Raw genomic sequence first — 21,005 nt, forward strand, 5'->3', positions numbered from 1 at the left:
GCGTACACACAAATCCAACTGAGATGGAAATTAGAACCTCTACAGCACGCAAGTGATTTTAAACATGGAAAGGGAAAAAGAAGGAAAAACAAACAAAGAGGCTATGGAACAGCAGTACAGAGGATCAAAGTACACAAGGGGCATCAAACAGGGTCTCTACCTTCATCGTTGTCAATGTTATCACCACACACCATCTCCATGACAACGTTGCATCCCATGCCACTCCAGCCCACTTGGCAGACGCAGTGCCACCCATTCTGGTCAAGGGTGCATCTTCCATTTCCATAACACAGACCAGGGCAGCCATCTAAAAAAAGAAATTCACAAACTTTTGGCATGTGTTTTCTTTTTCCCCTTTTGTTAAAACATCCTTCCTTTGTAGGACGACATTTGCTTCTGCGGGGGCTTCTGAGGGCCATTCGGATGCCCACGGAGGCTCAGTACGACCGGGAAGAAGTCTGGAACCTCCTAATGATAAAGAGCAACACCACCAAGGTAAGGAGTTTCCAGCTGTAAAGAGTCCAGCTTTTGGTAACTATACAGTAAACAAATGAAGGATGGACCATGTGATCAGTCATTGGTGATGCACACCTGTGCTTTTAATGCAAATGGCCAGATAATCTATCATAATTTTGAAGGCAGAGTGGTGAGACAGTGTCGATACCAGGTTGCTGGGGGCCCTGGGAAAATCTTCTGCACTGGGCCCCCCATGGTGGTATCTGCTGCCCATCCCTTTCCTTCAATTAAGCACTACCACCAGAATGGAGGGATCAGGGTTTGGCCCAGGTGGGTCCTTCAGGTGGATCCTCTGATGGTTTGTGTCCTGAGCCAGTGCTTTATCTGGTTGACCCAATGCCATTCCTTGGGGGGGGGGGGGTTGCTTACATTTTCACACGTGGCAAATGTTTTGACCGACATGTTTATTCAAAAGTATGTCTCAATGTGCTTAATGTAACTAGAATAAGCTTTGGGAGCAGGGTTTGCAACCCAGACCTATATGTCTGCTCAGAACTAAGCTTCACTAATTTCAATGGGAATTAACTCCCAGTTACAGGGGTCAAGGGTTCAAGCTTATCCATGGGTTGGGAACCCATGGATTTGACCCAATGAAGGTTCTCAACCTGCATCTGGAAGGCACACAGAGGACTTCAGGATGTGACTGGAAGTGCTTTCCAGTTGCAGCCAGAGGCATTTTGAGGTGTGGGAAGGCCATGCACGACCTCCTTGCACCTCACAAGACCTGAAAGGCACTTTCGTTTTGCTGAGAAACTTGAATTGCCTCATAATATAACTGGATGTGACCAGAAAGCACTTCTGGTTGCGTTCAGAGATTCCCTCAGCCTCCATGGGTTCAGTATCCATTGGGGGGGGCGGTTCCCCCATAGATACCGAGGTCCAAATGGTATATTGTAGTGGCAATGTAGTAGCTTGGATTTCCCCTCAATTAATGACAGACTCATCGCTGCCTGAGCTCCTTCCAGCAGATGTGTCCAAACCGGGTTCGCCCGAAGCATTCTTAAGTGCCTTCATTGTATTATCTTGATTGGTGAGCCCGAATATTGGCAACAAGCTCTGAGCCGGCAGCTGTGTCTGAAAAATTAGAGCTCTCAGCATTCTGGCAGCACACTTCTAATGTCCCTGAGCAAGGCAGATGGAATTAGTTGTATCTGCAAGAATGAAAACAACTGACGAGAGAAAGATACTGCGAAGCACACAGTCAAAAAAGGATGTACAGATCAGGATCTCCAGACAACGACCATGAACTGCACCTGGCCCACCAGCACATTTTGACTGTCCTGCTAAGCCCAGGGGCATTAATCATTTTATGTCCCACCCATGTCCCACCACACTTGCTGGATAAAGAAATGGCTGGGCAGTGTGCTGAGAACCAGGCTCTGAGAGAGAGAGAGAGAGAACATAAGAACAGCCCCACTGGATCAGGCCATAGGCCCATCTAGTCCAGCTTCCTGTATCTCACAGTGGCCCACCAAATGCCCCAGGGAGCACACCAGATAAGAAGAGACCTGCAAGACTTCCTGGGAATTGTAGTTAAGAACATAAGAACAGCCCTACTGGATCAGGCTATAGGCCCATCTAGTCCAGCTTCCTGTATCTTACAGCGGCCCACCAAATGCCCCAGGGAGCACACCAGATAACAAGAGACCTCATCCTGGTGCTCTCCCCTACATCTGGCATTCTGACTTAACCCATTCCTAAAATCAGGAGGTTGCGCATACACATCATGACTTGTACCCCATAATGGATTTTTCCTCCAGAAACTCGTCCAATCCCCTTTTAAAGGCGTCTAGGCTAGACGCCAGCACCACATCCTGTGGCAAGGAGTTCCACAGACCGACCACGCGCTGAGTAAAGAAATATTTTCTTTTGTCTGTCCTAACCCGCCCAACACTCAATTTGAGTGGATGTCCCCTGGTTCTGGTATTATGTGAGAGTGTAAAGAGCATCTCCCTATCCACTCTGTCCATTCCCTGCATAATGAGAGCGAGAGAGAGAGAGAGAGAGAGAGAGGCGACTCCATGGTGCTGACATGCCTGGGGGTGGGGCAGGACCACTGCCCCAGGGACTAGCTGGACGCAAGTGCAGCCCCTTGCAGGCGCATGGGTCCTCCATCCTTGCCACATGAGGCCTCACCTGTAGAACCACCCCGAGTACAGATCAATAGTTGCTACACAGCAGCAGGCAGCATATTTAAGCATCCAGTGGCTTTTGTCTGGTTCTCTGCTTCTGTTCAATATGCGACGTCCTTGGCAAGAAAAGAAACTGCTTAAAGGAATTACCACTGGAGGTGCTTTTAAGAGATCAGCCAGAGATCCCGGGGCAAAAAGATCCCCAAAAACTAGCCTCCCTAGAGGCCTCAGATGATGCTCCCTGGGTTGCCAGGGCAACAGGAATAGCAGCCTCACAGCCTAATCCTAACTAAGCCCCCCTCCGTGCTAATGCAGCCACACCAGAAAGGCACATATTGTATCTTAGTCTTGAGGTAACAGTCTATCCTCCATATCTACTTTACCCAGGCTTCGCGCACTGGAGAGGACACTCTGTTCCAGAACCACTATTCAGAGCACGATACCAGAGTCTTCCGAGACTGAAGGATGCCAACAAGGAAGTCTTGAGGTCTCCTTAAAGCAAAGGAACTTTCATTCCCTTCCCCAATGGATTTGCACCAGCTATTTTTTTTCTGGTGCAGTACTGAGGAGAATAAGGAAGAGCGGACGGGAGAGGAAATGGGGTTAGGATACTGGCACATATGAGTGCCCTCCTGCCCCCCCTGTTCCACCCCATCTGCCCCTTCCCACCCTGACACTCCCCCATTCCTTTCCTGCTCCTCCTACCAATTTCTTCCTTTCCTGCTGTCCAAACGGAATCTCCTCTCTTGCAGTTTGCAGCCATTGGATCTACACTCAGAGGCTGTTGAGAACAAAATTGATCCTTCATATGTCAACCCTTCACATATCTGAAGAATGCTGCCATATCCCCTTTCAGCCTTCTCTTTTTCAGGCTAAACATAACAAGTTCCCTCAACCTTTTCTCATAGACCTTGTTCTCCAGTCCTCTGATCAGGGATTGTTAAACTCTGCCTTTAATATGCTCATAAATATGCTCTACTACAAGTAGGAAGCTGCTTTGCCTAGAGAAACATGCTCAAATATGACCCCCCCCCCCACTTGCAGTCTGAAACAGGACAGACCAGAACTCAACCACTTTAGCTTACCACTCTGTCTAGAATGTGGATTGGGCCCATAAAGTGGGCCCAATAAAGTAGTACTTTTCAATAAAGTGACACCTCCTTTTTGCAATTTGGGTCACTGGGAGATGCAGGGGAGAAAAGAGAAGGGGGGAAAAAGCATATAAATGTGCCCCCCCTCAAATGTTTGCCTAGTCTAATTTTTCATTTCCAACTACCATATTAACCGTGCACATCAAATGAGTAGTGAGCCTAATAGAGAAGAAAACAGAACGGTGACCAACTGAATTGGTGCACCCAAATGAAAATATATAAAGCTTTCAGTATTAATTTGCCGTCTGCTGATTAAGATAAAGTGCCTCCACTTCATTTAAAAGAGACCGTTTCTACCTAAGTGAGTGGAAGATCCCTAATCTAATCTCATTGTATTTTCGAAATGGCCATTCAGTAGTTTCCCATTGAAATAAACACACACACTTGCAGTTGTCTTTTAATCATGATTGTTACCCATTGGGGAACATTCTACTGCATCTTGAAAGGTAGGGGCCATTCCTAATATGATACAATCCCCCATTATTTTGCCCATTTTCCCACTTATTTTGGACCAGCCTAGTCCCCCAGAAGCTTTTACGTGAAGTTTTAGCATTCCAAGGATGTTGCTGAGTCATCCGGATGGAAAACATGACTCAGCATCTTCTCTTTCCCAAAAGAATCTTCCCCATGACCAGTAGATAAGGGACTTGACTTTGATTGGCTGCTGGTCCCAAAAGGCCTCACAACAATCAAGAGCAGGGAATGGTGGTACCTGGGTTACCTTCTCACCAGTCCCTCAGAGAGTACCTGGCCAAAGTCCACAGGCAATAAAATCCAGAAGCCCAACATCTCCTGTGTACCGTTTCACTGGAACATCAGCATCAGCTCACAGAGCATGTTGCATCCACTCCCTTGGCTTGGGTGAGAGAACTAGGAGCCAATTTGCATGAGCCAATTGAAAGAGGGAATGTATCTAGGTTAGGGCATAATCATAACCCCTTATGTCATTGCTTTCCAGCACTGGCATAGTGGTGCCAATGGGACGTGAGCTGCATCCTGCAGTTGGATGTCATTCACAGAGGCCTCCTCAAAGTGAGGAATGTTTGTTCCCTTACCTCAGAGCTGCATTGCCCTTATGTCAGTGCTGGAAAGCTGGAAAGCACTGACAAAAGGGGTTAGGATTGCGCCCCTAAGTCTCATCACAATCTCCTGCTAACTAGGACAAGACACACTTTTTTTCTAGTGGTATTCCTCTGTGATATAGCATGGGGAGAGTAACTATCCCTCAGTTTTATGATTTATGGAAGAAAGGTCCATCACAGGTTATAATCATAATATCACAGGTGGGCAGGAGGTCTGGTCTAGAGGGTAGAGCCTCCATTTGCCTGAAGATTAACATCCACAAGGTCGCCAGTTCAAGGCCACTGGCACCGTGCGACCTTGAAGCAGCTGACGAGCCGAGCTATTTCCATCTGCTCTGAGCGTGGGAGGATGGAGGCCAGGATGGAGGCCAGATCAGAACGAACATCTGAATTTGTTGTGGCTCTTGAAAGATAGAGCCTTCTTTCAATTGTAAAAATCCCTCCGGGGATTTAAATTAGCCGGCCTATGTAAACCGCCTTGAATAAAGACCAAGAAAGGCGGTATATAAATACCTGTATATTATTATTATTATTATTATTATTATTATTATTATTATTATTATTATTATTATTATTAGCCATGATGGCTACATGCAACCTCTTGGTTTTAAAAGTATGCTACCTCAGAATGTCAGGTGCCAGGGAGTGGCTACAGGATGCAGGTCTCTTGTCATCTTGTGTGCTTCCTGAGACATCTGGTGGGCCATTATGAGACACAGGAAGCTGGGCTAGATGGGCCTTTGGCCTGATTCAACAGGGCTCTTCTTATGCCCTATAAACAGAGCCGCAGAACCTGGGATAATTTTTCAGCCGTTTTCAACCACTGTGCTTCAGACTCCCATGGCACACCTGTAGACCTTTCGCGGCACACCAATGTGCCACGGCACACCGGTTGAAAATGGCTGATCTAATCTAAGAGTTCCATACATCCATCATTTGGTTCCCACACTCCCACCAAGGGATATGGATATGCCCAGTTAAGAATTTCTGCTCTAGAGATACACAAGCAAATTCACGGTTTTCTGCATATGTCTGGCTATGCATGGAACATAAAAAGTCATCATAACTGATTCTATCTGTAATGCTCACTTACAAAGTAATCAAGTGAACAAAGGGGGGAAAAAGTTGTTAGACTGGGTTTGAAGGAAATTCTGAACATAAACTACACCTACAAGTTCCTTTTAGAAGCCACTATGTTTGCCCTGCTTGGTTTCAATAAATCAGGCATCAAGGTCTCTTGCATGCAATTAAAACATTTATGGGTAAAAACATTTTGGGACCATCTGATGACATTTTGCCAAGAAGCGCTGTTAAAGGGCTGGGGGGGGGGAAATGCATCACTTTCCATTAAAACGGAACAATTATGTTTCTACAGCTGAATAATGACTTCTGAAAAGATCTGTGAGTTCTAGTTCCTTATTAGGAATATCATTAGAAACTCGCCTTAGGGGTTAGAGAACGGGGAGAGAAATGAGCATCTCTAATAACCAGCACGAAATTTAAATCCTATCAAGTGAAGGCAGCAGATATTGGAATTATTTAAACTGTCTGATGGTTTTAGTCTCACAGAGCCTTCTGTTAATGAGTCTGAAGTGGGATGTATGTTTTGTAATGGCGGTGTCAGTAGTATTTCATACAGAATCAGAAAAATCTCAGAGCTGAAAGGAGCTCAGTTTGGGTGATCAGAGGCAAAGGAGTAAAGTGCACTTTTGCCTCTAATGCAGTGGTTCCCAAACTTTTCAACACTGGGACCCACTTTTTAAAAACACTCTATTGGGACCCACCTAGGTTTACCAGAGTTTAAAAAAAAAAAAAAGAGAGAGATCTAGAAAGAAATATTGATTGATTGACTATGCCAATAAATTGATTGACTATGCTGGGTGTTGCAAATGTGCTGTAAGGCATGTCTACAGCTCCTGGAGAGGAGGGCTGCCAGTGCTGGGCTAGAGCCAGCTGGCGCTGAGCCTCAGCGCTGCTTTGAGGGTTGGCTGGCAGAACCAGCCTGTGGTAAGTAGTATTGGGGCAGTGGGGAGGTGAGGAGTGGGTGGATCGGGGTGGGGGAGAGGGCAGGCTGGGGGGAGGAACTGGGGCAGGAGAGGTGTGGGGCCCGCAGAGCAGAACTCCGTGTCGTGCCTTCTGGCCCAACACAGAGTCTCTCAAGTCTGAGCCGTAAAACGGCCGGCGCAGACTTAAGAAGTCCCACTGCAGGGCTTGGGGCTTCCCTCGAGGAAATTACCATTGGCTTCCTGGAACCTGCTGGATACGGCAGGAGCCGCATTAGCTCCACCTGCTCCAGCGGGCGCCAGAAAGTTCAGGATTGGGCTGCTCGTCTCTTTGCTCTGTCTACTTCAGGCATGTATCGGAATCGCGGAAGATATTATTGAGGAGATAGGGTGTGGTGTCCACAGTGCCCCTTGCTCTAAGTAAATGCAGGGTTAAAGCCCAGGTGGTAGCTGGAGGTGTGCTGCACAGCTGCAGCCACTAGAGGCTAAAGTGAGCCTGGGAGCATATAAACAGCACCTGGAGGAAGTAGTTGGTGGGTTGTAGAAGGAGTGCAGGTTGGAGGTAGAAGACTGTCGGAGTGAAGCCGTGGCTGCTCCAGTCAAGGGAGAAACAGCTTGTTCCTGGTTCTCCTCTGAGCAAGGAGAGGTTCTAACAACAGGCAGCTCACCTGGGGAGCTGCTGTCCCAGACCAAAGCAGGCAGCTATGGGATAATCCCAAACAGGACCAGAAAATTCCCTGTAGCTGATCATTGGCCTTATGACGAAATGGGCACTTGTGCAAAGGAACCACCTAATGTGAAAAGATAACCCTTTGCTTTGTACTTCAGCAACCAGCAAGGAGACACTGGCCAAAAGCGGTATTAGGTTTGGATAAAGCAATCATAAGCAATCATGCATACAGGCCATCTTTAGCCTGCCAATGTAGTGACATCGCGGAAGATATTACCAAGGAGATAGGGTGTGGTGTCCACAGTGCCCCTTGCTCTAAGTAAATGCAGGGTTAAAGCCCAGGTGGTAGCTGGAGGTGTGCTGCACAGCTGCAGCCACTAGAGGCTAAAGTGAGCCTGGGAGCATATAAACAGCACCTGGAGGAACTAGTGAGGTGGGTTGTAGGAAGGGAGAGGAGAGGACTGGACTGGACTGGACTGGACTGGACTGGACTGACTGACTGACTGACTGGGCTTATGGACTTTGGAATCTGACCTTGGACTGGGACTTGGCATATTGACTTTGGACTTTGACTTGGATACCCTGACTGATCTGACTGACTTAACCTGGAACTTGACCTCGGACTGTAACTCGGCTTATTGGCTCTGGACTCTGATTTGGCAACTCTCATTGATTGGACTGGTTTACTTGGAATCTGTGGACTGGAACTGGACTCTGACTTTTGCTTGCTGCACTTGTGAGTCTAACAAGGGAAACTAATCAGGCTTAAGCGGGCACAAGGCCCAGTGGATTGGGATTTGGCAGAACAAGGCACAACCCTCCTCTCTGGGCTAAACAGACCAGGTCTGCATATTATGGGTCAACACAACATGCATTTTGGTCACAAGGGGCCTGTTTAATTAACATTTGAACTTGGCTGCCTTGTTTCCAAAGGCAATTTCCTAGTTGGAGCTCTTCGTACCTTCAAGTCAAGTTTCTCTGAATCATGCGCACACAAAACTTACCAATGGTGCAGTGGTCTCCTTCCCATCCAGGACTGCATTCACACTTGCCATCTTTACACTGGCCATGTTCAGCACAGTGGGAATTACATGTGCGTTCCTCACACGTTGGGCCCACCCAGCCTTCTTCACATTGACATATTCCTCTTGCACAAACGCCGTGGCTGCCACACTCCAGAGTGCAGAGTTCTAGGAGAAAAGCAAAAGAGTAGATCTGGTGAGTCAGGAACCTATAGACTAGCAGGCTAAGGCTATGAATATTTATTCAGAAGGCAGCTCCAGTCTGTTCAATGGGCTTTCTTCGCAAGTGAATATTCAGGGTGTCTCAAGACATGTTTAAACATTTTAATGAACTCCGATTCATATATACCTCCTTGCAGAAAGTCTGCAACATTCAAATATCTAAGGCAAGCCATTGAAGAGATGTGTGGAATTACCCCAGCATACACACTGGTGGATGTCCGGCACAATCCTGCCTCCTCACAGGTAAACATACACATGTGGCTCTGTTTTTCACATAGGGTTCAATACATTTCTCCTAGTCAGCTTGGAGAGGGAGTGTTTTTTGGGATCTGCATTCATCAAATGGGGACCATTCTGGCAGTGTTGCTTTCCTCTTGGCCTGCCCTTTGAAGTGAACTGAGGCATGTTCACCTATTCATGAATAAACACACATTAGGCTCTGTTTCACTTTCCATAGGCTCGACACATTTTCCTTGTCAGCTATCAGCTTGTCAGTTTCAGGACCTGCCAACAAACAGGTTGTGGCACCCACAGTTTGGGAAATACTGCTCTAATCTATTTCACTACCTAACTGGGACTGTTAGGCAATCCTAACCACACTTTCCTGAGAGTAAGCCCCATTGAACAAAATAGGACTTACTTCTGAGTAGACCTGGTCAGGATTATGCCCTGGGTGAATTAACCTAGTTAATGAATTTGCTGGGTCAGACAACTGCTTCAGTATACACCCTATGCAATATCTGTTTGAATTATAGCACAGTGAATTTGACACTATAAAATGTGTGTACATTTTCTTGAGACACCCTCTATTGAGGTTGCAGGCTTGTAATCTTTGGGACCCCAAGTCCCAAAGATTAGGGAGGGCACCAGGATGAGGTCTCTTGTTACCTGGTGTGCTCCCTGGGGCATTTGGTGGGCCATTGTGAGATACAGGAAGCTGGACTAGATGGGCCTATGGCCTGATCCAGTGGGGCTGTTCTTATGTTCTTAAACTACAATTCCCAGGAAGCTTTGCAGGTCTCTTGTTATCTGGTGTGCTCCCTGGGGCATTTGGTGGGCCACTGTGAGATACAGGAAGCTGGACTAGATGGGCCTATGGCCTGATCCAGTGGGGCTGTTCTTATGTTCAAGTCTAAAACAACATACAGCTCTATAGAACTGGCCTGCACACAGTAGTTTCTGTGGTTTAGTATAATCTGAAAAAGCTGGTGTGAGTTGTGGGCTCACACAACCCCCCCCCCTTGCATGCAAGACAGTGAAAGATTTGCTTTAGAACAAAGTATAGTCACAAACTCAGGAAACAGAGGGCTGTATCCTAAAATTGAATGGGAGGGCAGCTCCATCACTGGACATGCTTCTTCAAGCAGGCCACTTGCAAATGAAACCTCCTCTGACAAAGCTTAACTCTCCGCCATCTTAGGATGCAACCCTATGATTTGTTAATGAACGGTAGTTATAACAACTTGTAGACGGGTAGTCAAGTTAGTTGACTTGTTAAAACAATGTTGTCTTGTGTTGTTGGCAGGAGGTCTGGTCTAGAGGGTAGAGCCTCCATTTGCCTGAAGATAACATCCACAAGGTAGCCAGTTCGAGGCCACCGGCACCGTGCGACCTTGAAGCAGCTGACAAGCTGAAGCCGAGCTATTCCATCTGCTCTGTGCGTGGGAGGATGGAGGCCAGAATGTGAAGCCAGATCGGAATGAAACACCTGAATGTAGTGGTTCTTGAAAGAAAGAACCTTCTTTCAATTGTAAAAATCCCTATGGGGATTTAAATAAGCCTGCCTACGTAAACCGCCTTGAATAAAGTCTTGAATAAAGACCAAGAAAGGCGGTATATAAATACCTGTATTATTATTATTATTATTATTATTATTATTATTATTATTATTATTATTATTGTGCAGTTGCATTGCCAGGTCCTGGTGGCACCCAGTAGCACCCACGGTTGGGTGATATCATGGAGGAAGGTGGCACCTCCCAATGCCTGCGCCGTCATCCCCTCCACTGCACATATGTGGCCCTCTCCTCCTAAAATGGCTGCATTTGGTGCTGTATGGGGCTAAGTGAGGGTGGGAGGGCCAATTTAGTGGTGTTTTCTGCATGCCTGAGATGAGCGCTGCCCTCCTCAGTGGAGATGGTGGAAAATATTCTCACCATGGGGATCCATGTACCCCCCCAGGGCCCTGCCTCAGCTACACCATAGGTCTTGTGACCCCCTTAAAGCCAATTTATTTTGGAAACGGCTTTCTGATAATTGTTTTCAATGAAGAGGGCTGTGGTCCAGGAAAGCTGGTGCTGAAATAAAAAGGTTAGAGTTTAAGGGACCACGGGACTCTTGTCATCAGAATAAACCAGGATGTACAGGCTAATTGGGTAAGAGGCACTTTTTCAAGTGGGTGCTCCTCTTTTTAGCAGGGGGAGAGTAACTGGCCCTCCTCACCCCAGCAGTGTCTTTTCTAGTGGCTGTTTCTTTTTGCATCCTTTTAGATTGTGAGCCCTTTTGGGACAGGGAGCCATTAGTTATTTGATTTTTCTCTGTAAACCGCTTTGTGAACTTTCGTTGAAAAGCGGTATATAAATACTGTTAATAATAATAATTAAAAATAATATCAAAGCAGTATCAGACTAGTTTGCTAGAGTGACTTGGGTGGGCCCATAAGCTAATCGGCGAGGACAAAAGTCGATTAATCGAAAATGATACAAATGTCATAAAGAAAATGAGAATACATGACAAGAGTTGCTTCATTGTGTAGTTCAAGTCTATTTCCAATAATTAAACTGAACCTTATTTATTCCGCAGTTAACCTGCTAGACAGTTATTTATGTCAATACCGTCAAGTGCAATCTAAAATAAGAATGTTTGTTTTCATACAGAATGTTAGTTTGCGGAAAACTCTCTCCCTTTTAACAAGTAATGATTGCTTTTTAATCACATTTTTATATTTGCACTGAGAACATAGCAGTTTCACATACAAAATACATTGTTTCTGAAATATTTAAACAACACTCTCGATCAGACGCCTTTTTCTTTCATTCTTTTCTTTTGGAACAGAAGGCACAACCATAATAAAAATCGAAAGAGGGAATGATATAAAAGGTGCTGACAGCCATGTAATTTTATCCCATGCATCATTTTGTTTTTAGGACTCATAAACGGCAACACTTTCTTCCATAAAACCCTCTTATTTATCTGTACAGAAAAATGTATTAATGTTAACAGTCAGTAATCAGATGATGGCAGCACACAATATAAATGCTTCTCCTTTGGCAGGTTGCATTATACAAAGGAACCTGAAGGATATTCACTTGTCCTGAAATTCACACACGCTCACACACACAGGCAGACACTCGCGGCCTCTGCGGGCATCAGAAAAGCCTTGGGACCCGACCAGAGCACAGCTCCAGGATCCGTGGATATGCCCCCCCCTGCATTGCCATGATTCAGTGTGTAGAGCATGAATTAGACCAGACACAGGCCACAGTCCAACTTAGAGCTTACACGGAGGGGATGGTGGAAAAATATCCTATTTCTTTGCTATTTTTGCACTTATGCAATGTCATCCAGGGCAGCTTTTTTTCCAAGTGGTTTGGACTCTTTAACAATCTAACTGGGAGCAGTGGTGTAATGGTACATTTTGAAATTCAGGAGCTTGTCAAGCTACAGCCCAATAACCATACACCCATAGTCATTTCATATTAAGATGCTATTACAAGAAAAAAAATCAACTTTAACAGTCCAATCCATTGCAGGCTGCTACCTCGCGGCACAGCGGCGCTGAAATGGCTACCACTGTATACTGCGGGGCTCGGGAGGCAGCGGAAGTCTCTTCCGGGAAAAGGAACACTGGCTCCCTTACCCCATGTCAGGCTATGCAGCCCCTATAGATGGATCTGCACTAGTAATGCTGTAAAATATAATTGGGATTCACATTGTACAGGTTGGACCTCTGTATCCACGGGGACTCCATTCCTGGACTCCTTCCACAAATATTGAACCTGCAGATATTAGGATCCATGGGAGGGAGCATAAAGAACCTCTGGGCATGACTGAAAGTGTCTTCTGGTCATGTCCAGAAATGTTCTGAGGAATGGGGAGATCTCACACAGCTTCCCTGTGCCTCAGTAGGCCTCTGAGAGCACTTCTGGTTTCCCAAGAAACCAGGTCCTCTGTGGTCCTTCCAGACACTGGTTCAGAATCCGCAGTGGTTCAAAACTGCGGGTTTCAGTCCTGCAGATGAGGAGGACTCCCTGTACGCTTAAATTCTCCTGCACTTGAAAAGAAGAAAAAAAAAATTGTGCACCCAGAAATCTAAATCCATGAGAAGTCTAGGCCACAATCCTCCTTTGTCATTGTAATTTGTCGAGATTCAAGTTAATGACCATGTATTAAGGATGGCACAGGAATAAGGCCTTCCTGCATACCGCACGGATGACTCAAATTTCAATTATTGCTTTTGAAAGGGTAATACTTTGACCTCACAGAATAGCAATTATGTTATTCTCTTTCAGTAATATGTCCTTTGCTATATCCTGAGGGACAATGATTTCATTTTGTATATTAAAAAATTCATAATAAAGTTTTTTACAAAATGACATTAATGCTTCTGAAACTTAACTCTAGCTTGAACATGGGAAGACAGAAAGTACATATTCAGCCGGGGCCATCCCATAATTATCTCACATATGTTCTAAAAACTCTGATTAATTCTAAAACAAACGCTGACTTTGAAAACTTCTCGGCTAGTTTTTTTTCCCCCCTCCCCCCAAAAGAACAAATGAGTTCACCATTCCTGCACTAATTTAAGATGCATTAAAATTTCAGTTTGGATTCTTTATTTTAATTACCTAAGTCAACAAGAAGCCCTCTTTGGTATTTTCCTCATTGAAAGTTTCTACTTCTGCAGTATAAGAAATGCAAAATTAAAGCTAAATATTTCATCATGCAGAGCAATAAGATTTCCACACAAGATGAGCACAACTCCATTGGAACGTCTGCTGAAATACAAGATGTTTATTTTATAAGTGCACAAAATTATAAAATAATGGCTGGAGACAATATCTCTACGCGTTTTCGTGTTTAAATTGAAAACCCTGGGCCACAAACACTTGATAACTTCCAATAATGTATTCATAACTTTTATTCTTACTTTAAAAAATCATGCTTGATGAAAATTTGAAATGTGTGTAGCCAAGCCAGCGTGCTTCAAATGATGTAAGCAGAGAAAGTCAACCTATCTAGGCCTAAGAGCTTCCTTCCCAATTTAGATGCTGTTTTTCCATGATACTGTTGGGAGAGGTCATCCAGTTTTGGAGTGAGGTGCTGATGGTTGGTTGGCAACCTTCAGTCTCGAAAGACTATGGTATAAGCCTACAGCACCCAGTATTCCCAGGCGGTCTCCCATCCAAGTACTAACCAGGCCTGACCCTGCTTAGCTTCTGAGATCAGACGAGATCGGGAGATAGTGTTCAGTATAGGGAGATGGTTGGCAACCTTCAGTCTCGAAAGACTATGGTATAAGCCTACAGCACCCAGTATTCCCAGGCGGTCTCCCATCCAAGTACTAACCAGGCCTGACCCTGCTTAGCTTCTGAGATCAGACGAGATCGGGAGATAGTGTTCAGTATAGGGAGATGGTTGGCAACCTTCAGTCTCGAAAGACTATGGTGTAAGCCTACAGCACCCGGCATTCCCAGGCGGTCTCCCATCCAAGTACTAACCAGGCCTGACCCTGCTTAGCTTCCGAGATCAGACGAGATCAGGCATGTGCAGGGTAACAGGTGCTCTTCCCAATTTAAGCTTCTTATATTAACTGGCAGCCCAATCCTAAACTGCACTGGCACAGTCAGGTTGCAAGGCCTGTGCTGCATCCAGTGCAGCTTAGGAGGATGGCTGGAGGTCTCCTTGGGGCAAGGGGATATATTTCCCCTTACCCTGAGTAACATCCCAGCCACCACTATGGGGCTTCTCAGATCTGAAAGATTTATATAGCTGGTGCAAAACCGAGAAGCCCCATATAGAGCTGCCCTTCCCAAGAGGAGGCTCTAACATCAGGGACTGCAATCCTAGAACACTTATTTGGGAACAACACTTACCCACTGAAATCAGTGGACTTACTTCTGAGTAAACATGCAGAAAACTACACTGTAGGACTCTTACAAAGATTTGAAAGGGACAGACACAATCCACAAGCTAAGAGAAATGACACTCTCAAGGAAAGATGCAAGGAAATTGAAGAGTTAGCAAAGGAAATTGTAGTAGGAAGTCTTTAAGAACATAAGAACAGCCCCACTGGATCAGACCATAGGCCCATCTAGTCCAGCTTCCTGTATCTCACAGCGGTCCACCAAATGCCCCAGGGGGCACACCAGATAACAAGAGACCTGCATCCTGACGCCCTCCCTTGCATCTGGCATTTTGACATAGCCCATTTCTAAAATCAGGAGGTTGCACATACACATCATGGCTTGTAACCCGTAATGGATTTTTCCTCCAGAAACTTGTCCAATCCCCTTTTAAAGGCGTCCAGGCCAGACGCCATCACCACATCCTGTGGCAAGGAGTAACCACACACTGAGTTAAGAAATATTTTCTTTTGTCTGTCCTAACCCTCCCAACACTCAATTTTAGTGGACGTCCCCTAGTTCTGGTGTTATGTGAGAGTGTAAAGAGCATCTTTCTACCCACTTTATCCTTCCCAAGCATAATTTTGTATGTCTCAATCATGTCCCTACTCAGGAGCCTCTTTTCTAGGCTGAAGAGGCCCAAATGCCGTAGCCTTTCCTCAGAAGGAAGGTGCCCTAGCCCAGTAATCATCTTAGTCTCTTTTGTACCTTTAAAGGTTTCTTGAAGGCAGAACTGGAATAGTGAGGAAGGGGTGGAGTGGGGAGGACACTGCTTTGAGCAGGGACAGCTCAGGAAACAACTCAGAATGCCGGTGGGTGGAATGACTCTGCTTGAGAACAGCCTTTCTTCGGCTCTTGGCAATAATTAAACTCTGTGGGTCTCCAGCAAGCATCTTATGTTTTAGCAAGTATACTAAAATTAACCACCATGCTGGTTAGCCTCCAGTTCATCTTTGGGCAAACTGTGGAAACACTTAGGACAACTGTTTTTATCAAAACAACAGTTTTAAAAAGAAAAAAAAAAAAACAACCCTGTAATTTACAACAGGACTTTTCCTGCAGACTGAATGCTACCCATCGCTGTACTTGAAAATAGATTTTGCGCAAGGACTGCAGGGCACAGACTTCTGAAGATGCTTGGGGAATGACTGAGTGAGGCTTCATTTGCTGTAACTGGATTATCTTAATGTCTCTTTTCCTTTTTTTAAAAAAAATACCAATGTTCTTATTTTTCCTAATTCCACTAAAATTGATTGTTTTCAGTGTCAGTCAAAATGACATTGGCATGGAATGAAAAAAAAAAAATCTTCTTTATAACATTGGCACAAATGATGTGGTGTCCACATGTCTGGTCTGACTCTACAGCAGAAACGGCGAAGAGAACCACTGGTTGCAAAACACTGAGCGAGATTTTTAAACGAAGTGCCAAGTAAAAACCAGCGGCAAAAATAAAAAAAGAAATTGAATGTAGATTTTTGTTGTTGTTGTTGTCTTAATGGACATGGCTAGAGGGGGCTGCCAGGACAAGCTTCTGCACTTTAAAATTTGCAGCTTCATCACTAAGTATGAGCCTTGTTTAGCTATCCATGTGCAAAGCAGAAAACACCCAATTCTCCCTCCCTCCTTCCCCTCTCAAACTTTCTGCATTTGAAATGCAAGGAAGGCCACCCCAACTTCTCTGATCTAGTAACGCTACGTATCATGAGGTCAAACAAGGGCTTTAAGAGAAACATTTTGGAATTTAAAAATAACTCCCCCTCCCAAAATGTAACACAACAGAATGCAACAAATCCAGACAAGGTGAGGAACACAGGCTTGCCTTCCACTGGCAGGGACATGACATAAAGCGCTTTCAGAGTAAGTATCTCCAAACATTTCCTGGTCAAGTACTGTCCCTTTCTGTATTTATCTCAATTATTTGGTTTCCATGTAGTACACAAAGCAGCTATAGAACAGTCAGCTGAGATTTATACTCTGGGCTAAGGAGCTGGGCAAAAGTGTTTCCCCAATAATCTGACAAGAGCAGACCGCAGCTTCATTCAGTGTAAATCTTTTTCTGTGACTCATTCTGCAGATAGGCAAATCATATTTAAAAAGGAGCCCATTTTATGCTGGAAACGAATACAGTTGGGAAGATAAAAGTCTTTGGGGAGATATTTGCTCATGGAAGGAAAAGGCCAGAAAGGTTTCCTAAGCAAGTGGTCCAAGCTTGCAAGAATTAACCTTGGTGTTTGGGAAATATGGGGACGGAGAAATAGGGTCAACATTCTATCCCAGAAAAAAGAGGCAGGGAACTTGCCTAATCAGGCAGTGGATTATAATTATTTAACACTATGTATCTATAAACATGCTCACTAAGGGGTTTACATAGGAAAATTAAAAAAAATATGGACCTGTGGTCCCAAATAGCTTCATTATTTGAAAAAGGTTCAAAAGCAGAGGAACAAATTAGGAACCCCTGCTAATTGGGTAAGAGGCACTTTTTCAAGTGGGTGCTCCTCTTTTTTTTTTAGCAGGAAGAGAATAACTGGCCCACCTCACCCCAGCAGTGTCTGTTTTAGTGGCTGTCTGCTGGTATTCTTTTGCATCTTTTTAGATTGTGAGCCCTTTTGGGACAGGGAGCCATTTAGTTATTTGATTTTTTTCTGTAAACCGCTTTGTGAACTTTTAGTTGAAAAGCGGTATATAAATACTGTTAACAACAACAACAACAACAACAACAACAACAACAACAACAACAACAACAACAACAACAACAAAGCTCTGGGGACTTCTCCTACAATCTTATACATTGTATAGGGCAGTGGATTCTTTTTGCAAGGATTCCACAACTCCCCTGGTTAGTTTCTGCGGCTCCCCAGGGAACTACAGTTCACAGTTTAGGAACCACTGAACTAAGGAAAACCAGCACAAATAGTTTTTTGTTGTTGTTTTTTTTGCATTGAAATGTGCCGCAAAACTCAAAGTTTCTACGTGTTACAAAAATCGGCAGTTTTCAACTGACTGGTTGATAATAGCCAAAGGCATCTTGCCAACACTAGGCTTTCACCATGAATGCTACATATGAGTTCTGAATATGAGTAACATGCAAGAGTGTTACAGAGTTTCCATTAGGTAGGGAGTCAGGTGAGGGAGGTTGGACTTTGAAGATCACTGTTGCTTCCTTCCTGCTTCCCAGCCCATCTGTGAGCAAGCCCCATGATGAATGAACAGGTATGGTGATCCAGCCTACATTTTATGTCATCCATTCTTTAGGGTGCATAGTTTGGTATTTCAAACAAACTGCCACTGATGAAGTTAACAACCACCACCATATCCCTTCTGCATTAATTCATGTTCTCAAAAGTTAATTGCAAACTTTGCTGAAGAGCTGGGAGACACTCTGGGCCCAGCAATCACTCAATAGTATTTTTTCTTTTTTTTCCTCCTATACAAATCAATACCAAATGTAGACAAGTTGATTAGAAGAGGGTGCAAAAGCTTTACTGGCAAAAGGCACATGCCAGGCGACAAAGGAACAGGGCTGAAAGTCTCGTTAAAAGCTTGCTTGACTCGAGGCAATTAGAGCGTTTTTATCTGCCTTCCCCCCATAATGAAATCAGGAAGAGTCTTTTCTAATTAAAGAGAGTCAATATAGGAATTATTTTCCATTTTAAAGTACAGAGGAGTCTTCTCAAACCAAGTTCAGTAAGGTAGATCACTCTCCTAACATACAAACATCATGGCAGTCAATGACTTGCAGGCTGGCACCAGTCTGCAGACCACCACTTTGAGTAGCATTGGTTTAGACCAGTGGTTCTCAAACATATTAGCACCAGGTCCCAGTTTTTGGAATGACAATCTGTTGGGACCAACCGGAAGTGATGTCATTAACCAGGAAGTGATGTCATGGCCAGAAGTGACATCGTCAAGTTAGGCTTAAAACCTAAGCTGCAGTCAGACAAAGGTCCCATCACACAGTGCTCTTGTGCTGCTATTTGGCATAGCTCAGAATTCAAACATTCCAGCTCAGATGTCAAAGAGGAATGCAGACTTGGATCCTTCTCCAGCCACACAGCCCTCCCCCCTTATCAGCATCCCATATCCCCACCTATTCAGGACAAAGCAGCATGCTTCTCCCCACCACGCCTCTCTCCTACCCTGCCCACCAGCTCTGTATCCTGTACTTTCAATGGCACTGAGCAAGGTGCTATGTGACCCAGCTGAAATTGGCTCATGACCCACCTTGTGGGTCCTGACCCACAGTTTGAGAAACACTGCTTTAGAAAATATTACAACTGGTACAAAGGTGTGGGTCAGCATGGCTGAATACAAAGCCCAGCATTCTAAGTTCAAAACTTTGCGGAAAATTACAGACCTGGCAAGGTATAGGAGCTGTATTGAGGTTTGGAGACAGGTTTAAAAACCTACTAGGGAACAAAGCAAACTGTGATGAAATCACTAATTCTCACTGTAATGCTCTTCATAGGATATTTGTGAAGACACAAAACATCTCTGAAGCCTGTGAATAAAATCATTGAACTGTCCCCATATTATCCTACTCTGCATTTCTTCTCCTCCCTTCCTTCCTTCTGAAATCCTTTGTTCCATCCATCCTAAAGAGGATGTTTCTACAAGTCTAGAACTATCAGTATTTTGTGTTTTCATACCAGAGATGAATATGTTTTCTCCATAGACTGAAGATTGTTTATGGTGACAAAACTTGATATTGCGCATGATACATAGTTTCTATCGGTTTTTCATCCTGCACATCAACATGATAATAGTTTATATTGAGTTTTTTTTCCTGCCCAAGTCCAATCTAGTCAGTTTGAGTACGATCCATTAAATGTCAATCCTACCTGTTGAGCAGTCAGAGCCTGTCCACTTGGGGTCACAGTTACACACACCAGCGTCCAGCAGAAAGGTGCCATGCCCAGAGCATTGTTCTTGGCAGACAGGAAGTGATGTCTCACAGTTGACTCCTCCCCATCCCATGGAACAATGGCATTCACCTTGAACACAGACGCCATGGCTGGAACACATCGGATCTAAACAGTCCTCTGGACAACAAGGACGGGAGAGAGAGAGAAAAAAAGTAAACATTCAAAGCTGAAAACTTGATAAATAAAACAGACACTTTTGCATTCATTTCTTTATGTATTTGTATTCATTTCACTGCAATCTTATTCATGCTTTACCTGAGAGTAAACTCCATTAAAGAGAATTCTACGTATTCTACTAAGTAACTACTTCTAAGTAAGCATGTGCTGTTAATGGGGTTAGTTTTATCAGGCAACAGGTCCATTCAAACAACAAATCAAACTGTTCATTCAGTCTCATAGGGGCTGGCTGGGGTGTTAGTTGGGTTAAGGGGAAATATATCCCCTTACCCCGAGGAGACTGCCAGCAGCCTGCTAACCTGTGCTGGCACAGGTTAGGATTGGACTATGACTAATCGGCATCACCTGGCAGGACAAAGTTCCAAACAACACAGTCCTGCAACGAGTTGGAATCCCTAGCATGTATGCACTGCTGAAACAGAGATGCCTGCGTTGGCTCGGTCATGTCGTGAGAATGGATGATGGCCGGATCCCAAAGGATCACCTCTATGGAGAACTCGTGCAAGGAAAGCGCCCTACAGATAGACCACAGCTGCGATACAAGGACATCTGCAAGAGGGATCTGAAGGCCTTAGGAGTGGACCTCAACAGGTGGGAAACCCTGGCCTCTGAGCGGCCCGCTTGGAGGCAGGCTGTGCAGCATGGCCTTTCCCAGTTTGAAGAGACACTTGGCCAACAGTCTGAGGCTAAGAGGCAAAGAAGGAAGGCCCATAGCCAGGGAGACAGACCAGGGACAGACTGCACTTGCTCCCGGTGTGGAAGGGACTGTCACTCCCGAATTGGCCTTTTCAGCCACACTAGACGCTGTTCCAGAACCACCATTCAGAGAGCGATACCACAGTCTTTCCAGACTGAAGGCTGCCAACAACAATGACTAACTCACTGATTCTGTTTGGTCCATACGCGTGTGTGTATGTTCGTGTGATAATCAATATCTGCATACATGATGCTTTACCCAGAATGAGAGGACAGCAGGCCAT

The 21,005-nt window shown here is 44.9% G+C and overlaps 1 protein-coding gene and 1 pseudogene across 2 annotated transcripts in view; both read right to left on the reverse strand.

Annotated features, from left to right (window-relative positions):
- The window catches only part of TENM1 (teneurin transmembrane protein 1), a 277,961-nt gene that overhangs the window by 118,171 nt on the left and 138,785 nt on the right, over positions 1-21,005 (reverse strand). For both annotated transcript variants that reach the window (XM_066640043.1, XM_066640042.1), the window contains 3 exons: positions 19,765-19,965; positions 8,559-8,744; positions 161-307 (listed from right to left, as the gene is read on the reverse strand). In XM_066640043.1, the coding sequence (XP_066496140.1) occupies positions 161-307; positions 8,559-8,744; positions 19,765-19,965 (534 nt within the window). The remainder of the gene's footprint in view (positions 1-160; positions 308-8,558; positions 8,745-19,764; positions 19,966-21,005) is intronic.
- LOC136663382 (5S ribosomal RNA) lies at positions 14,470-14,589 on the reverse strand (annotated as a pseudogene).

This window comes from Tiliqua scincoides, chromosome 12, assembly GCF_035046505.1.
Source record: "Tiliqua scincoides isolate rTilSci1 chromosome 12, rTilSci1.hap2, whole genome shotgun sequence".
In the NCBI taxonomy this organism is placed as follows: Eukaryota; Metazoa; Chordata; class Lepidosauria; order Squamata; family Scincidae; genus Tiliqua; species Tiliqua scincoides.